This window comes from Sciurus vulgaris (genome assembly GCF_902686455.1).
Source record: "Sciurus vulgaris genome assembly, chromosome: 2".
NCBI classification, from domain to species: domain Eukaryota; kingdom Metazoa; phylum Chordata; class Mammalia; order Rodentia; family Sciuridae; genus Sciurus; species Sciurus vulgaris.
The window spans coordinates 120,881,708-120,898,824 of NC_136462.1; the positions used below are offsets into that span (position 1 = coordinate 120,881,708).

General features: G+C 44.7%; 2 protein-coding genes and 1 pseudogene across 5 annotated transcripts; 1 reads left to right on the forward strand and 2 right to left on the reverse strand.

Moving 5' to 3' along the window:
• The first annotated feature begins 1,903 nt into the window (after positions 1–1,903).
• LOC306653223 (exocyst complex component 1-like) lies at positions 1,904–4,172 on the forward strand. The gene is given in 2 exon segments (XM_079126167.1): positions 1,904–2,250; positions 2,253–4,172. Coding segments are annotated over 2 exon segments (2,025 nt in total). The 5' UTR covers positions 1,904–1,997; the 3' UTR covers positions 4,025–4,172.
• Positions 4,173–7,591: 3,419 nt separating this feature from the next.
• LOC306655577 (ADP-ribosylation factor-like protein 3) lies at positions 7,592–8,133 on the reverse strand (annotated as a pseudogene). Its single transcript has one exon. The product of its transcript is annotated as an ADP-ribosylation factor-like protein 3 (transcript).
• A 1,894-nt stretch (positions 8,134–10,027) lies between these two features.
• On the reverse strand, positions 10,028–15,876 carry CYP1A1 (cytochrome P450 family 1 subfamily A member 1). Of its 3 annotated transcripts, XM_079127327.1 has the most exons (8): positions 15,738–15,826; positions 14,528–14,609; positions 12,179–13,044; positions 11,507–11,633; positions 11,329–11,418; positions 11,112–11,235; positions 10,902–10,988; positions 10,028–10,759 (listed from the first exon to the last, which is right to left on the reverse strand). In XM_079127327.1, exons 3-8 carry the CDS (start codon positions 13,019–13,021, stop codon positions 10,450–10,452), a joined length of 1,581 nt encoding a protein of 526 aa, XP_078983453.1. In that variant the 5' UTR covers positions 13,022–13,044; positions 14,528–14,609; positions 15,738–15,826; the 3' UTR covers positions 10,028–10,449. The 3 variants fall into 3 exon arrangements, with proteins under 3 accessions (XP_078983453.1, XP_078983451.1, XP_078983452.1); XM_079127325.1 differs by lacking the exon at positions 14,528–14,609 and having other exon boundaries at positions 15,738–15,876; XM_079127326.1 differs by lacking the exon at positions 14,528–14,609 and having other exon boundaries at positions 12,179–13,041; positions 15,738–15,875.
• Positions 15,877–17,117: the final 1,241 nt, after the last annotated feature.

Consider the following 17,117-nt stretch of genomic DNA (forward strand, 5'->3'; position numbering starts at 1 on the left):
TCTCCATGGATTTGCCTACTTTGGACATTTCAGATAATGGGATCTATTATATTTGACCTACATAAATAATAATGTTCTGTTTTCTTTCGCTTAGCCGGTTTTCAAGGTTTATCTATGTGGCAGCACCTATCCAGATTTCATTCCTTTCTGTGGTTTAGCTGACTAGCATTCCATTATGTGGACAGGACAAAACACATTTTATTTATCCATTCATCTGGTGATCCAAGTTATTTAGTTTGGATTGTTTCAACATTTTTTGATATTATGACTAATGCTGTTAGGACAAGTTTTTGTGTGGATACCTGTTTTCCTTTCTCTTGGGTATATACTTCAGAGTGGAGTCAGTCAAGTAGTAACTCCATGTTCAACCTATTTAGGAGGCGCAGACTTTTCCAGAGCAGCTATATCATCTTGCATTTTCACAGTAATGGGTGACTGTTTCTTTTTAAGAACACTAAAATACACCATGCTTGTCTGAAAAGACACTCAAAATCCTCCAAATGGGATAAACCTAGAATATTCAGGAGAACATTCAGGAAGAATAATGGATTCCTCTCATGCACATTCTGCCAGCTACAAGGCCCATGGTGGGATTAGAACAACTAGAAAAGTTCAAAGCCTGTTTCTGACTTAGAGTTGTCACCTCTGATGGCCCAATAACATCCTAAAACTAAAGAAGAAAAGATTAGCTCTGACTCAGTTACAGACTACATTCAGTGAATGCTCTTCATGGTCAGCAAAATTATTTTAATCAACAAAACTTTAGCCATGATGAAAACCTGGGTATAATGGATTAATGTCTTGAGATCTAACTTGGCCTTTTATGTCAACACTTCTGCTGGGGAAATCCCAAAATTTAGTTTAAATTAATTAACTGGAAATAGTGGCACATACCTGTAATCCCAGTGACTCAGGAGGCTGAGGCAAGAGGATCACAAGTTTAAAGTCAGCCTCAGCAATTTAGCAAGACCCTAAGCAACTTAGTGAGACCCTCTCTTAAAATAAAAAAATAAAAAGGTTTAGGGAATTAACTCAGTGGTTAAGCACCCCTGGGTTCAATCCCTGGTACCAAAAACAATTTTTTAAAATTAACTAGAGTTGCCATGGACAATCATATAACTTTTGATTTCCTCTAGGCCAGTCAAGGTAGAATTTGTGCTATAGCAAACACTACTCTCTGGACCCATACAAATAAGGCAACTAGAAAAACCCAGCTGACTAAAACAAATTCAACTAGATTCTGGGTTGTATTTTTACAGCCTAGATTTCATAACCTAAGCCCTTGGCTTCTAAACTTTTTATAAGGACCAAGAGTTATTTTGATTCTGATAATTGCCTATCACAAGTGTCTGATAAAGCAGATTCCTAACCTTTATTTATTTATTTTGGGTGCATGCTAGGGATTGAACCCAGGGCCTCTCTTGTGCTAGGCAAGCGCTGTACTACTGAACTACATCTCCAACCCTTTAAATTTTTTTTTTATAAAATGTCAAGTTTTATTTATAGACTTGTGTCCACATTGAAATATAAAAACACTGATAGCCTTTTCTCAAAGGCGTCATAAAGGGGTTACAGTAGGTTAAAATGAATTAAAATTATGCAAATGTATAAAAATAGAAGATCCCATCCTGTCCTTAAACTGAGTTAATTTATGTTGTTGCCGAATATCCACAAGCAGAGGCTTCTAAAATTCAAAAGATCAGGTGATGAATAAAAAGGCCTTTGCAGTGACAGATGGCGTGTCCCATAAAAAGGAGTCGACTGGATGTCATAAGGTCGGGCATGGGAGCTGGGAACCATACACTGCAAATGAAATTCCGCAGAAATTGCTTGATTCCTTGGTTTATAGGTGAGCCAGGAATGAAAGACGAAACCATCAAAGAAAATCTGGGGGACGATAGCCTAGTGGTGGTGGCCGCCACAGCCCCATCCGGTTTCTCTGTTGGAGGACCCGCCTCGGCACAGCCGGGCTCGGTCCGGCCTTGCGCTGAGAAAAGATGACAGCAATCAAACATGCATTACAAAGAGATATTTTTACACCAAATGATGAACGCCTGCTGAGCATTGTGAATGTCTGCAAAGCAGGAAAAAAGAAAAAGAACTGTTTTTTGTGTGCCACAGTGACAACTGAACGCCCTGTGCAGGTAAAAGTGGTCAAAGTCAAGAAATCTGATAAGGGAGATTTCTACAAAAGGCAGATTGCTTGGGCTCTTCGAGAACTTGCTGTGGTAGATGCCAAAGATGCTATCAAAAATCTGTTCCAAGTGGAGAAAATCAGAGTGTGACAGGAGGAGACGAAGAAGCAGTAGATGAGTACCAAGAATTAAATGCAAGAGAAGAGCAAGATATTGAAATAATGATGGAAGGCTGTGAGTATGCAATCTCTAATGCTGAGGCCTTTGCAGAAAAGTTGTCCCGAGAGCTACAGGTGCTAGACGGGGCCAACATCCAGTCCATCATGGCCTCTGAGAAACAAGTGAACATCCTAATGAAGTTGCTGGATGAAGCTCTAAAGGAAGTGGATCAGATTGAATTGAAACTGAGCAGTTATGAGGAAATGCTCCAAAGTGTAAAAGAACAAATGGATCAGATCTCTGAAAGCAATCATCTAATTCATCTTAGTAACACTAATAATGTGAAACTCCTATTAGAGATAGAGTTCCTTGTGAACCACATGGACTTGGCCAAAGGTCACATAAAGGCTCTTCAGGAAGGGGATCTTGGTTCTTCCAGAGGCACTGAGGCCTGCACCAATGCTGCTGATGCCCTTCTGCAGTGCATGAATGTAGCTCTTCGACCAGGCCATGACATGCTTCTGGCAGTCAAACAGCAGCAGCAGCATTTCAGTGATTTGCGAGAGCATTTTGCCCGGAGATTGGCCAGTCACCTCAACAATGTTTTTGTTCAACAGGGTCATGATCAAAGTTCAACTCTTGCTCAGCACTCTATTGAACTGATTTTACCCAATCATCATCCATTTCATAGAGACTTGCTCCGATATGCCAAGCTGATGGAGTGGCTAAAGAGTACAGATTATGGAAAATATGAGGGACTAACAAAGAATTACATGGATTATTTATCCCGACTGTATGAAAGAGAAATCAAAGATTTCTTTGAAGTTGCAAAGATCAAGATGACTGGCACAACTAAAGAAAGCAAGAAGTTTGCTACACTGCCTCGAAAAGAAAGTGCTGTCAAACAGGAAACAGAGAGTCTTCATGGAAGTTCTGGGAAATTAACTGGATCTACTTCTAGTCTAAATAAACTCAGTGTTCAGAGTTCAGGGAATCGCAGATCCCAGTCATCTTCCCTATTGGATATGGGAAATATGTCTGCCTCTGATCTTGATGTCGCCGACAGAACCAAATTTGATAAGATCTTTGAACAGGTACTAAGTGAACTGGAGCCCCTGTGTCTGGCAGAACAGGACTTCATAAGTAAATTTTTCAAACTGCAGCAACATCCAAGTATGCCTGGAACTATGACTGAAGCAGAGGACCTGGATGGAGGAACATTATCATGGCAACATAATTCTGGCACACAACTGACTGTTTCATCTGAGAAAGATATGATTCGCCAAATGATGATTAAAATATTTCGCTGCATTGAACCAGAACTAAACAATCTAATTGCATTAGGAGACAAAATTGATAGTTTTAACTCCCTTTACATGCTAGTCAAAATGAGTCACCATGTATGGACTGCACAAAACGTGGACCCTGCTTCTTTTCTAAGTACTACATTGGGAAATGTTTTGGTGACTGTCAAAAGGAACTTTGACAAATGCATTAGTAATCAAATAAGGCAAATGGAAGAAGTAAAGATATCAAAGAAGAGTAAGGTAGGAATTCTTCCATTTGTTGCTGAATTTGAAGAATTTGCTGGACTCGCAGAATCAATCTTTAAAAGTGCAGAGCGGCGTGGAGATCTGGATAAAGCATATACCAAACTCATCAGAGGAGTGTTTGTCAATGTGGAGAAAGTAGCAAATGAAAGCCAGAAGACCCCAGGGATGTGGTTATGATGGAAAACTTTCACCATATTTTTGCAACTCTTTCTCGTTTGAAAATCTCCTGTCTAGAAGCTGAAAAAAAGGAAGCCAAACAGAAATATACAGATCACCTTCAGTCTTACGTCATCTACTCTTTAGGACAACCTCTTGAAAAACTAAATCATTTCTTCGAAGGTGTTGAAGCTCGGGTAGCCCAAGGTATAAGAGAGGAGGAAGTGAGCTACCAACTTGCATTTAACAAACAAGAACTTCGTAAAGTTATTAAAGAATATCCTGGAAAGGAAGTGAAGAAAGGTCTAGATAACCTATATAAGAAAGTTGATAAACATTTATGTGAAGAAGAAAACTTACTTCAGGTGGTGTGGCACTCCATGCAAGATGAATTTATACGCCAGTACAAACACTTCGAAGGTTTGATAGCTCGCTGTTATCCAGGATCTGGCGTTACAATGGAATTCACTATTCAGGACATTCTAGATTATTGCTCCAGCATTGCACAGTCCCACTAAACCTTTTGAAAAAAGAAAAGATAAATGAATAAAGCATTCTTAAGAGGTATACCAGACACTATATAAAAAATAAAGCCACTGCTTTGAGAACCCAGACTTAAAAATTGATGTAATATTAATGTCAGAAATGGGTAATACTATACCACAAAAATTTAAATGCAGAAGTATAAACTGTATAGCAATTTTATCTGCCCATTAGGTTGTATACTAACTTAAAGCCTTTATCTCATGTCACCATAAAATGACATTAGTATTTTATAATGTCCGAGCAGGAAATTTTCCTTTATTGCTTAATTTCTTGTGTTTGAGAGTGGTTGTCCTACATGTAATGCATTGGAAGTTCTTTAGCCCTTACCACTTTTCTTTTGCTTAAAAATCATGTAACTATTATAATATTGTACAGACTTTTTCCCCCACTAATGTGTAAATGAAGAACAGAGCTTATGTGATGATTCATTGTAAACTAAGATTTTCAGGATTATGTGGCTCTTGTGTATTAATAAATCTGAAATAAAGAAAAAAAAAAAAAAAGAAAAAGAAAATCTGGGGGACGATTCCACAGAAGCTGACGGGATAGTTAAACTCGAGTTCATCTGGCTGCACATGATTTGCCACACAGCCAGTCCCAAGAAACAATTCGTCAGGGCCTACCAGTTCATCTTCATAGAAGAGTGCTCTTTTAGCCACTGCACAGAAGTTAACATAGCTGCATTCCACCAGTACCACTGACGTCTGCCCAGAGCACATCCACATCCAGGAAAAAAGTAGCAGCAACAGCCCTTCCAGTGTGACTAAGGCCTTCATCACGCTGGTCCTTGGGTTAAGATTCTCTCGGGCAACAGGCAGTGGAGTCTTAAATTTTGTTTTGAGACAAGCTCTCACTAAATTGCCCAGATTGGCCTCAAACTTGTGATCCTCCTGCTTCAACTTCTGAGTAGATGGGATTAGGGTGTGTGCCACCACACCTAGCTCATATCCAGAATCTTAAGTGCTACTGCCCAGCAGCCATTGTCACATCATATGGGTCAAAGTTTTATCTTACAAAAAAAGAAGGAAAGACTACATTTATAGACTACATTCAGTGAATGCTCTTCTTGATCAGCAAATTGATGTGGCTATGGAGCCAAGTATGGTGGGGCTCACATGTAATTCACAGATACTCAGGAGGACAAAGAAGAAGGATCACAAGTTGGAGGCCAGCCTTGGCAATTTAGTGAAACCCTGTCTCAAAATAATTTTTTAAAAAGGACTGGGATGTACCAAGTGTGGGGGTGCATGCCTGTAATCCCAGTGGCTCAAGAGACTGAGACAGGAGGAGCTGGAGTTCAAAACCAGCCTCAGCAACTTACTGAGGCCCTAAGCAACTCAGCAAGGCCCTGTCTCTAAATAAAATATTAAAAAGTGCTAAGGATGTGGCTCAGTGGTTAAGCATCCCTGGGTTCAATCCCAAAACAAAAACATCATTTTTTAAATAGGACTGCGATATAGTTCAGGAGTAAAGCACTTACTTAGCATGCACAAGGCCCTGGGTCCCATCACCAGTATTGCTAAAAGATAAAATATAACCTTGATCATGATGAAAACCTGAATATAATGGGTGAATGTCTTGAGACTTAACTCCATCCTTGGTAAAGGAGAACTGAGAAAGAAAGGTCTACAGCAACCAGAACAGATATATGTTCCAACTAGACCTCAATATTATTACAAGCTTCTCTGAAGCTCATTGGCCATTTTGTTCTCCTGTTCTCCAATCCAAAGAACACCAACCTCAAATAAGATTACTCTGCAAGCATGCTAAAATGAAACAAAGCAAGTCTGCTTCATAATTTCGTCAAAGCACATATAAAAGCAAGGTCTCTGTGCAAGCCACCAAATAGCCACTTGGAGAATTGTCCCCACTATAAAACAGCATCAAATCTAGAGCCTTTTACTGACTGCAAACTCATGCAACAATTCAGCCTGCCCTATCAACCTTGGTATTTATTGCAAATTGGAAGCTGAATCGAGAGACTTGGTCAGATGCTGGTTCAGTCACTCTGAGAATGCTGTAACTGGTCCTTTTTGCGTTCTTCGGAAGTCACAAAATGTTTGGGTTTTCTCTCTTTTTATAATGTTAGCATTTATTAAGCCAATGTCCAGATCCATTAATTTATTGGTGACTGCAATATAGTGACATTAAAATTCTATTGTCATTTATTAATTGAAATAAGAAGAGATGCTTCTAATCTACTATTTGGTTATGAACTGGTATAGTTCACATAGGCCAGGTAGGATAAATGCATGATTCTTCATCTTTGTTTTTCACTTTTCAAGTTAGCAAATTGGTTCCACTAAGGAAGCAGCTTTATTTAAAAAAAAAAAATCTTAAGAACTCATGTGTTCAAACATATTTGATGGATTTTAATCAATGGCAATGATCATTGTTATTATTATCAACACTCAAATTGTCCTACCTTCAAGAGTTGAGGCTTCTTCAGGTTGGTTTTAGAATGACCAGAGCCACTCCTGGTAGACTTTGTAGCATCCCTATCTGGCATGACTAAATATTCCAGGCTTATCTTTTATAGCCCTTGTCCCAAATTCATAGTTGTTTTTCCAAGAAGCTCTGAACATAATTTGGGTGTTAGGTAATGAGGCTACTCATTGCTGAATCAGTTATTGCCTCTAATACTTAGGAAGATAGAGAGATAGAGATAGGATGGATTCTTTAAACTTAACCATTTCTATGTTATATCTTTATCTCCTATTTTCCATAATGAAAATCCTGGCTCTCCAGGCAAAAAAGATGATTAATTAGACTCTTCTCATTATTAATTACTCATTTGTTAAATCCCATATCACACTATAATCTTTTTTTGTTTTGCAGAGGGAATAATTTCTTTATTCGAAAAATGATGCTGAACCTTAGAGATCAGTTAAATCTATTGCCGGAATGGGGATTCTCTTTAAAGTGTGTTGCTTTCTTGCTTCAAACAGCTATAGTTATACACAGATGGAAAAACATTTCGTCAGAAAGTAGCAAATCAGTGTTTTCAGGACTCACTTGGGTCCCCACAGTTCCTGTTCTCCATTATTTCTTCTTTGCATTGACATTTTTTTCAGACCTAATTTATGCCATCCTGACACTCTCTCCTGTGAGAGCTGAGCACGAGTGGATCATGGATAGTGTTTAGGTTCAGACCTTCTGCAATTTCAGAGGCAGGGGCTGCTATGAGTAAATCCTGCTTATTAGCAAAGATAAACACTGGCATACAACTCAGCTCTTCTTCCTCCAGTAATTCAGCTAGTTCCTAACCCATGTCTTCAAACCTTTTTCTGTCTGCACTGTTAATTAAATGTATAAGAATATCAGTATTTTCAAAATAATTCCTCCAGTATGATCTGATTTTCCTCTGTCCACCAATGTCTCACACATTCAGTTTAAAACCCTGTGATTTGTGATTGTATACTTTTGATGTTAAAATCCTGTGTAGGGGTGATGTGGCTGATGTCTTCAGACGCAAGCTGCTTCAGCAGAGTAGTCTTGCCAGTATTACCCAAGTCCAGGAGAAGGATTCTCACCTCCTGGTCTGGTGCACTTTTCAACTTGCAAAAAATGGAGTGTAAGCCCATCCTCCTGCCAAGTCCCTCCTCTTCTTTCTCCTCCTCCCATCTCCCCCGTTAACACACTATAATCTTAAAAAAGCAATACTTATTTTTGGTACTGGGGATTGAAACCCCGGGGGGGGGGGGGGCGCTTTACCACTGAGCTAAGTCCCCAGCCCTTTTTTTTTTTTACTTTTTATTTTGAGACAGGATCTCACAAAGTTGCCTAGGGCCTTGCTAAATTTGCTGAGACTGGCCTTAAACTTGCAATCCTCCTGCCTCAGCCTCTCGAGTTGCTAGGATTATAGGCCCTCACCACCATGCCCAGCTCAAAAGGCAATGCTAATATTATCATTACTAATGTGATTACTGAAAACAGGTATATAAATTGTTTTGCATATGTTGTTTCCATTCCTCCTTCCCATCTTTTCCCCTTCCCCATCTTTTTTCAAGTGAATCTTTTTTCTACCATTTTAACTGCATAACCCATTGGTTTTTAGTATATTCACAAGGCACAACCATCACTATCTAATTCTAGAATATCTCTATCACCCCTAAAAGAAACCCTGTACCTCCCATTTCCCCTACCCCTTATTCCCTGGCAATCACTAATCTACTTTCTGTCTCTATGAACTTGCCTATTCTGATACTTCTTGTAAATAGAATCATGCAATATGTGGTCTTTTGTAACTAACTTCTTTCACTGAGCATGTTTTCAGGGATTATCTATGTTATAACATATGTTATTTTTTAAGTGAAAAAATCAATATGGGGGTAACAGGGTACCAAATGTCTCATCTCCACACACAAAGAGGTTGTTCCAGCTTGTTCCTTGTGGTGACCTGAAACCCTTGGTGAGCGGGAGCCATCTATATATGCCAGAAAGCATGACTGGCAACTGCTTCACAATGTTCAGGAAGGAGGATGGACTGGGGGAAGGTTGGGAGAAGGTCAAATCTCAAGATGTGTCTCCCCTCAGCCCCTTGGTCAGAAAAGCTCCTGATGATATGGGTCTAGTCTCCACCCCTGCTGGACACTGCCACTCTGCCACCCCAAATGGATGGGGGTTTTCAGCATTGAAATGTGGGCCACAGTTTGCTTATGGAACACCACAAAGACCTTGTTCTCCACCTTGATTAGTCTTGGGGTCTAATATGGCTGCAGAACCTGAATCAGAGCATGTACACAGTGGGGCAAGTTTTGTGGGGCAAGTTGCAGTCTCTGAGCTGAGAGTCCCTCTAGTGAGATTGCTTCCTGTCCTTCATGAAAAGCTCAGCTGAGATATCCTCAAGACCTGGAAAGTCTCCCAACACCTCTTTCCCAGTCAGCCCCACAGGAGCTCTGGGCCCCGTTCACTGTGTGCATGTCAGGTAGAGCCCTGATCACCACAAATTGAATAACATGTTTAGGAGTCAGTCTCCTCAATGAGTTGGGAGACTTGAACACAGAGATTGTTGTTTTGTTTTTATTTTCTTTGTCTTTTTCAGTACTGGGGATTGCAACTAAGGGTGCTTTACCACTGAGCCACATCCCCAGCCATTTTTATTTTTTATTTTGAAACAGGGTCTTGCTAAATTGCTGAGTCTGTTCTGGAACTTGCAATCCTCCTACTGCAGCCTCCCAGAATAGCTGGAATACAGGCCTATGCCACAGTGCCTGGCTAGAGACTGTTTTATTCATCTTGTACTGCTGGTGCTTGCTTCAGAGAATACCACCAATGTGTGATAAGTTAGAGAGGGAGGAAGACTGTGAAGTGTTGTCTCCTACACAGGCTGCCTGAGAGCAGTGACTTCACCATCCACTGCAGCTTCCCTTCCTCTCCCCTCACAGGAAAACCTAGCATAAGACTGGGTGGAAGGTGAACATACACATCACGTACGGCTTCATCCAAACTCCAAAAACACTCATCCATGGGATTTGTGGATAACATTTTTTATTCAGTTCAAGTAAATATTTCCTGCACATTTCTGGATCCTTGGGTTAGAACTGTCTCTGTCGCAACAAATAAATGGTTCTTAAGCTCTTATATATGACAAAAGCAAACATGTAACTACAATGCAGGTGAGAATAAAAAGGTCACTGTATACAAACATGTTTAATATTTTATTCAGACATAGAGAAGGGAGACAAGGAGAAGGTGATTGAAACACCACTCCTTCTCTCTAGCCCTGGTCCTAGTGTCAGTCTCTCTGCTCTCTGCTCCCCTTAGATACAAGTGCTAGCCCTTCCTGGACAGAAACTGGAGCCTGACAAATAGGTGGCCCTGTTTGCACCTGTCAGGAGATAAGGCAGACAAAGGTGATCGCCTCCAGGCATGGTATCTCAGATCCCTGCAGTCAAAGTTTAGGCTGCAGAGCCCTCAGGTCCACAAGACCGCTCCTGTGCTTGAAAGTGCTCACAGCGGGGATGCTTCATAGTCAGCCCATAGATGGGGGTCATGTCCACCTTCATGCCCGGTGACACATTAAATTCCAACTGCTGCATCAGAATGGCCATGAAGAGAAATACCTCTAAGCGAGCAATGGTCTCTCCGATGCACTTGCGCTTGCCCAAGCCAAAAAGAATGACCTTCTCACTTAGTGTCTTGTCCAGAATGCCACTGGGAGTGAGAAACCGTTCAGGCCGGAACGTGGATGGGTCACCCCACAGCTTCCTGTAATCAGACGGAGGCAGCTGAGGTGGCATCTCAGGAAGCATCAAGTAGGTTGAGCCCCAAAGGACAGGGAATGGGCAAGTGGCCCATGAACAGGAAAATCCGTAACTCAGGACAGGGTGGGCCATCCCCCTCAACTTACTGGTCATGGTTGATCTGCCACTGGTTCACAAAGATACAACGCCCCTTGGGGATGTAAAAACCACTCAGATTTGTGTCTCTTGTAGTGCTGGGGAGGGAAGAAGTTCAATCAGGCTCAGGGTCACATGGGAATCCCCCTGTCTCCTCCTGATTGGGTGTGGAAACAGAGGTAAGGCCAGTATCAGATGACAATGGGCCTATGAAGCTTCACCTGTGGGGGATCGTGAAGGGGACAAAGGAGGCATGTCGGAAGAGCTCCAGGATGAAGGCCTCCATATAGGGTAGCTGGAGTCTGTCAGAGAGCCGGGGCCGCCGCTCCCTGCCAATCACTGTGTCTGCAAAACACAAAGGTCTGGTTGTGCTAAGGGGCTTCCGAGACCTTGGCAGGGTCCCCAGCCTGGAGCCCTTTCAACAGCGCCACCACCTACCTAGTTCCTCCTGGATCTTTCTCTGAACCCTAGGATTTGTCACCAGGTACATTAAACCCCAGGAGATGGCAGTTGTGACTGTGTCAAACCCTGGAGAGGGTAGAATAGAGAAAGAAGTTAGGCAGGTAGCAGATCAGGGTGCTTGGGCACAGGAAGAGCACAATGGGGTAACTCTTACCAGCTCCAAAGATGTCCAAAACAATATTAATGATCTTCTCATCTGACAGGTGAATATTGGCATTCTCATCCAGCCTCTTGTCCTGACAGTGCTCAATCAGGCTGTCTGTAATGTCCCGGATGCGACCCTGAGTAGGGAGGGCATGCAGGTGAGCAAGATCCTAGGACGAGACCTACCTCTCCATTTGGGCCTGGTCCCTTGCTATTGCTGTCACTAGCATCTCTGTTCAAAGGTGACACCCACTGAAGCTGCTATACCCACTTCTCTCTGCCTCTCCAAGGCCCTCTCCTACTTCAGAATACTAGTAGCCCCAACCCAAAGGACCCCTGAAGCAGAGTCAGGTACTGTTATCAGCTGGATGTGCTCTTAATTTTTTCTATTGTGAGGCCAGGAGACTAACTCTTCCTGGTTCCTGCAACAACTGGCCCAGCATCCTGCCTGGAGTGGCTGTGCAGTGGCTCTTGCTCTCTGATGGAAGCACAGAAAGGTTAATCAAGAAAAAGTTCTATTTCCCTGCCAAGGAAGGAGTCCATTCCACTAACAACTATAAACTCCCAGGATGAAGCCTCCCTAAGAACTTGCCAAACCCCTAGCTGTTCCTCTCATCTCTGACCTCCTGGCCCCTGGCCCTTACCAGCTTCCCCCACCCACCTGCCTCTCCCCAGCCTTTACCTTCTCAAATTTTCTGTAGTGTTCCTTGATCATCTTCCCAATGAAGCTGCTGAACTTCTTATTAAGGTCCTTGAAGTTATTCAGGGTAGGGTTGGGCAGGTAACGGAGGATAGGGATGAAGTCAGCTGGGTACCCAGAGCCAGTCACCTCCCCAAACTCATTATTCAGGTCAACTAGCTCAAGCAGCTCTTGGTTGTTATGGTCATAGCGCTGGCCAAAGCAAATGGCACAGATAACATTGGCCACTGACACCACCACATATCTGTAGGGGTCAAAGTGCCCAACTTCTGCCATTAGCTCCTGGAACTTGCTGATGAGACACTCAGCCTCCTTGCTCACATGCTCCTCCAAGTAGCAGGAAGATGCAGAAGCAGGGTCCGAGGCTATGGAGAAACTCTTCAGGGCACTCTGGGCCAGGCGCTTGCGGGCAGCCCACACTGGTCCAGAGTCTGGGCTGAAGGTCAAGCTCTGGCCATTGGTAATAAAGCTGAAGCTGTAGAGGTCTGGCCGACCCTTGAAGTCATCACCCTGCCTCACTAGGGCCTGCCGGATGGTGTCCAGGCCACTCAGCACCACCACGGGTGTGGTGCCAATGCGGATCTGCATCACATCCCCATACTTCTGACTGAGCTTTGCTAGTGCCCGGTGAGGATTCTTCCCTAGGGTCAGCACGTGCCCTATCAGGGGCCAACCCCAGGGCCCTTGTGGACTCTTTAGGCCTTTGGGGACCTGAGGCCTTGAGGCTCTGACCACCCAGAATACCAGGCAGAAGATGGCGGCAGCCAGGAGCAGCTCTGTGGCTGAGACAGAGAGTGGGAATCCACACACAGAAAGCATGATCATTGGAGGGTTCTTCTAGGTGGCTGCTGATAGGTGGTGCAAAAAGGGGGGAAAAAAAAATCAAGTCATCAGATGGAAGATGGAAGAAGCCAGTATCTTAAAATGATAGTATGCTGATCAAAAAAAAAGAAGAAAAGTTCTTAGCCAGAACTGTTCACTAGACACGAAGAAGAGGAGGTCAGCAGAAATTGTTGCGTATACCAAGAATTTCAGTAATTTGTCTTTCAGTCTGGGCCACAAGCTACAAGGGAGACTGCAGGGAGGCTCAGAAAGGTTAAATAACTTGCTTAAGGTCACACAGGTTGTGTTGGACACAGACTCCGATTTCAAATTGTCTGCTTCCAGAACATCTTCTTGGTACTGGGCATGGAATCCAGGACCTTGCACATGCTATGCAAGCACTCTACCACTGAGTTACACCCCCAGTCTATTTTATGTTTTATTTTGAGATAGGATCTCACTAAGTTGTCCAGGTTAACCTTGAACTTGCCATATTCCTGTCTCAGCTTTCCAAAAAGCTATGATTATAGATCTCTCGACACCATCTATTAACAGCTGTACTGATCTAAAACAATGTCTTCTAATCTTTCTTTGTGGTTTTCATATAGCACCAGTACTATCATTTTGATTCACATTATCCAAAATTCAGCTTTAAACCCATTCAGGTAACATCATCCTAAACAATATCTCTGTGAAAGCACAGTTTTCCCCCCTAAACATATTCAAATAAACACATAATCAACATGAGTCACCTCAAGACCCTTTGTGTCCTCACACCTGGGAAAACCATGCTCTCAGGGGAATTAGGGATCATCTGCTCCTTTGGCCTCATTTCATATTTGGGGAAAATGACCTCTGGAGGGGGTAGTGACTTGCCCAACATCACCCAGCAATCAGAAGGAGCCAGAATTCAGCTCTTAGAGAAAGTTTCCTAGAGTATCCACCTGCTGTCACAGGAACCTCCTTTGAAGATGAATGAAAGAATGTCCCAATAACCCTGTTCTCTACTGCTCAGTTCTCTACTGCTAAGGAATCCCACCAAACCCTGCAACATAGTAGGGAGGGGAGAGGGGACAGAAAGGCTATTGCCCAAGCCACACAGTTCTCGGTCCCAGTTCTTTGAGTTCTATTGATCCAAAGTTTAAAAAGTAGCTGAAACCCAGTCAGAGTGCATCCCCAGTAACAGAAATCCTGACCAGATTTTTGTTACACTTAATTCTCAGTGAATGGATTGTCTGAACTTTTGCCTTTTGCATGTCATCAAAAGAACAAAGAATACTTGGGACAGTTCCCACCAGGCCAGGGCTGTAAGAAAACTGCAGACTGGACTAGGGAAATCAGGAATGGATCTGAACTTAACAGATTTCTAGGCTTGCCCTAGAAAGGGTGTACAAATTCACAAACCACTCTCTCCCAAGCATCAGGTTCTGCCTGGCATCTGCTAGAGCACTGGACTAGAGGTCAAGAGAACCAATGTCTAGTTCAATAGCCTTGGATTGGTTGTTTTACCTTTCTGGGTTCCAAATACATAACGTGCAAGAGAGGGTACAAGGGGGATAAGATTTTCCAATTCAGAGTGTCCAGCTGCTTCCTAGGAAAGAGAAGACCTAGATCTACCCCAGGGAACCTCACAGTCTTGCCTATAAGGTTTCCTTAAAAGAGAACCACATAAGACAAGATGTGTGATTCCAACCTCAAGTACTACAGCTGCCTCAGTAGTGGGGATGCTCCCTGGAGGAACTGTATCCCAGAGATTATAGATCCCTGACTCCCATAGTGAAATGGGGTTATTGCCAGCCTTGGTGTGCCAGGGTGCTCCTTTCCACACAATATATGTCCCAAGGATCTCCAGACATTGCAAAATGGTAAAAGGCCAAGGAAGATATGGCTGGTGAGTTTTTAGGGACTAGTATTTCTACCTCCCTGTACCTGGCAGTCTGTCAAACTGATGGTCTTACAGCAAAGAACAAAGGAGACAGTCAAAAGGCTAGAGAAGGCCCCTGGACTCCTGGTCAGATCAACCTCCTCGCCCCCTTACTGGGAATTGAACCCAGGGCACTCTGTCACTGAGCTACATCTCCAGCCCTTATGTTTTATTTTGAAACAGGGTCTCCCTAAGTTGCCCAGGCTGGGCTTGAACTTGCAATCCTCCTGCTTCAATCTCCTGAGTAACTGGTGTGCTACTGTGTGCCTAGCTTATGATCAGCCCCTCCTGACCAGGCTAGGACATCTCAGCTCTGATAAGCCACCCTTGGAGGGTATAGGCCATCAGGGGTAGCTTCTAATAGGGCAGAGTACAAGTAAGAACCCATCCCATCCCCTCATTCACCCCCACCCACATCACACAACCTGAGGAAGGGACTACACTTGCTCCCAGCTTCCCTCAGTTGTGTATCCTCTTCCAGGATCCCAGGTAGCCCAGATGGGGAAGCCCCAGAGTTGTCAGGGAGTCAATGGGGATGGAGAGGGAGCCTAGGTCCTGGAGTTCTGAAAAGAGGGGATTTATATCTAAAGGCTTGTGCTAATCATGGGACCTTGGGCAAGTTCTTTTCTTCTCTGACCTCAGGTTCCCCACTAAGGTACCAAACTACCTAATCACTAGGGTCAGCCTCCTTTTTTGGTGGTGCTAGACTAGTAGCTACCTAGAAAGACCTGGAGTCACCAAAATCTTTCTTTTACTGGGAGGGAAGGAACAAGCTAAAAGCTGCCCAATACTCACCTGAGGCTGCCTGCAAGGAGATGTTGAGCTGAGTAGAGTGGTCTTTGGGGCAGAGATCCCAAAGGGGTTCAGGGAAGGCTCCAGGGAACTGCTACCTTCAGGTTAAGGGTGAAGACACCACTACCTTTATAGGAGGCTGTGCGTCCGGCCACGCCTCCTTCCCCGATGGGACAGAGGGAGGGGCGGGGGGGGGGGCGGTAATGGTCGCGCCAGGAAGGAGAAGCGGGTAGGGGGATAGACAGGAAAGCATTATGGGAACCTCATCTAGGTACTGGCACGGAAAAGGGTGAGGACTGTGGACATCTGGGACCCTCCACTTTCGTGGACAACCCAGAACCCAGCCGAGGGAGGGGTTTGATGAAGAAGTCCCAGGACAGCCTGAAGAGAGGGTATGGGGAGCTCCATTCTGGAGCACTCGTACCATCTCCATCATTTGTCCACCCACCAGAACACAAGTGGGCAAGTGCTTTTCTCCTCACTATAAACCAACTGATGCCAGGCACACAGGGGCTGGGCCACTGGATGGTGACCACCTTCCCTGGGGTTACTGAGTCCCGGTTTGCATGAGAAGCGCAGTGACCCTAGGGTCACGCGGGCCCAAAGACCAGAAGCACCCTGTTCCCCCAGAGCCTGGACGGCCAGCCGAAGTTCACGCTCCTTGATCGAAGGGCGTGAATAGATGGTAGGGCGTGTAGTCTAGCTGAGAGCTAACGGCTCGCTGCCACCTCTTAGGGTCACCTTAGTTTGCAACGCAGGGACACCTCCACCAAGGGCTCACCCGCCCTCGAGCTTCCCTCTTGATTCCTAGGGCTGCTACAGCTTTCACTGGTGGGACAGAGAAACCAGGCTGTGAGTGGCTTCGTGCGGGTGGCCCAGGAAAGGGTTAGGAGTCCCCCAGCGAGGCAGAAGGTGGGAGCCCAGCACCGGGAGGGGGCGCCTGGCGCGCAGCTTCCGCAGGCTAGCTCGCGTGCGCCTACTACATCCCTCCCGGTGCCAGAGGTCGGGCCGCCCATCCCGGCCCCACCTGGCCTGGGGCGCGGTGCCCTGGAGTTGCGTGAGAAGAGCCTGGAGGCTTGCGCAGCCACCCAGACGCCCAACTCCCTGGCCCGGCGCGGGTCTCGGCACAGTCACGCGAGCGGGGGAGGGGTATTGGGGGCGTGGCTCTTAAAGTGCCAGTATCTCGCGGGCCGTAGGGGTAGGGGTGGAGGTAGACCGGAGAAAGTGTCGGGAGTGTGCGATTGGATGGAGGGGGACTGGCGGTGCAAAGGGCCAGGGTTCGCGTGCGGAGCAGGCTTCTGCCTGCCAGGAACGTCTGCGTGTGTTCACATTTTTGGTCCACGCCTGCGGTAGGACACGCAGTCCCTGTGCCGCCTGCCAAGC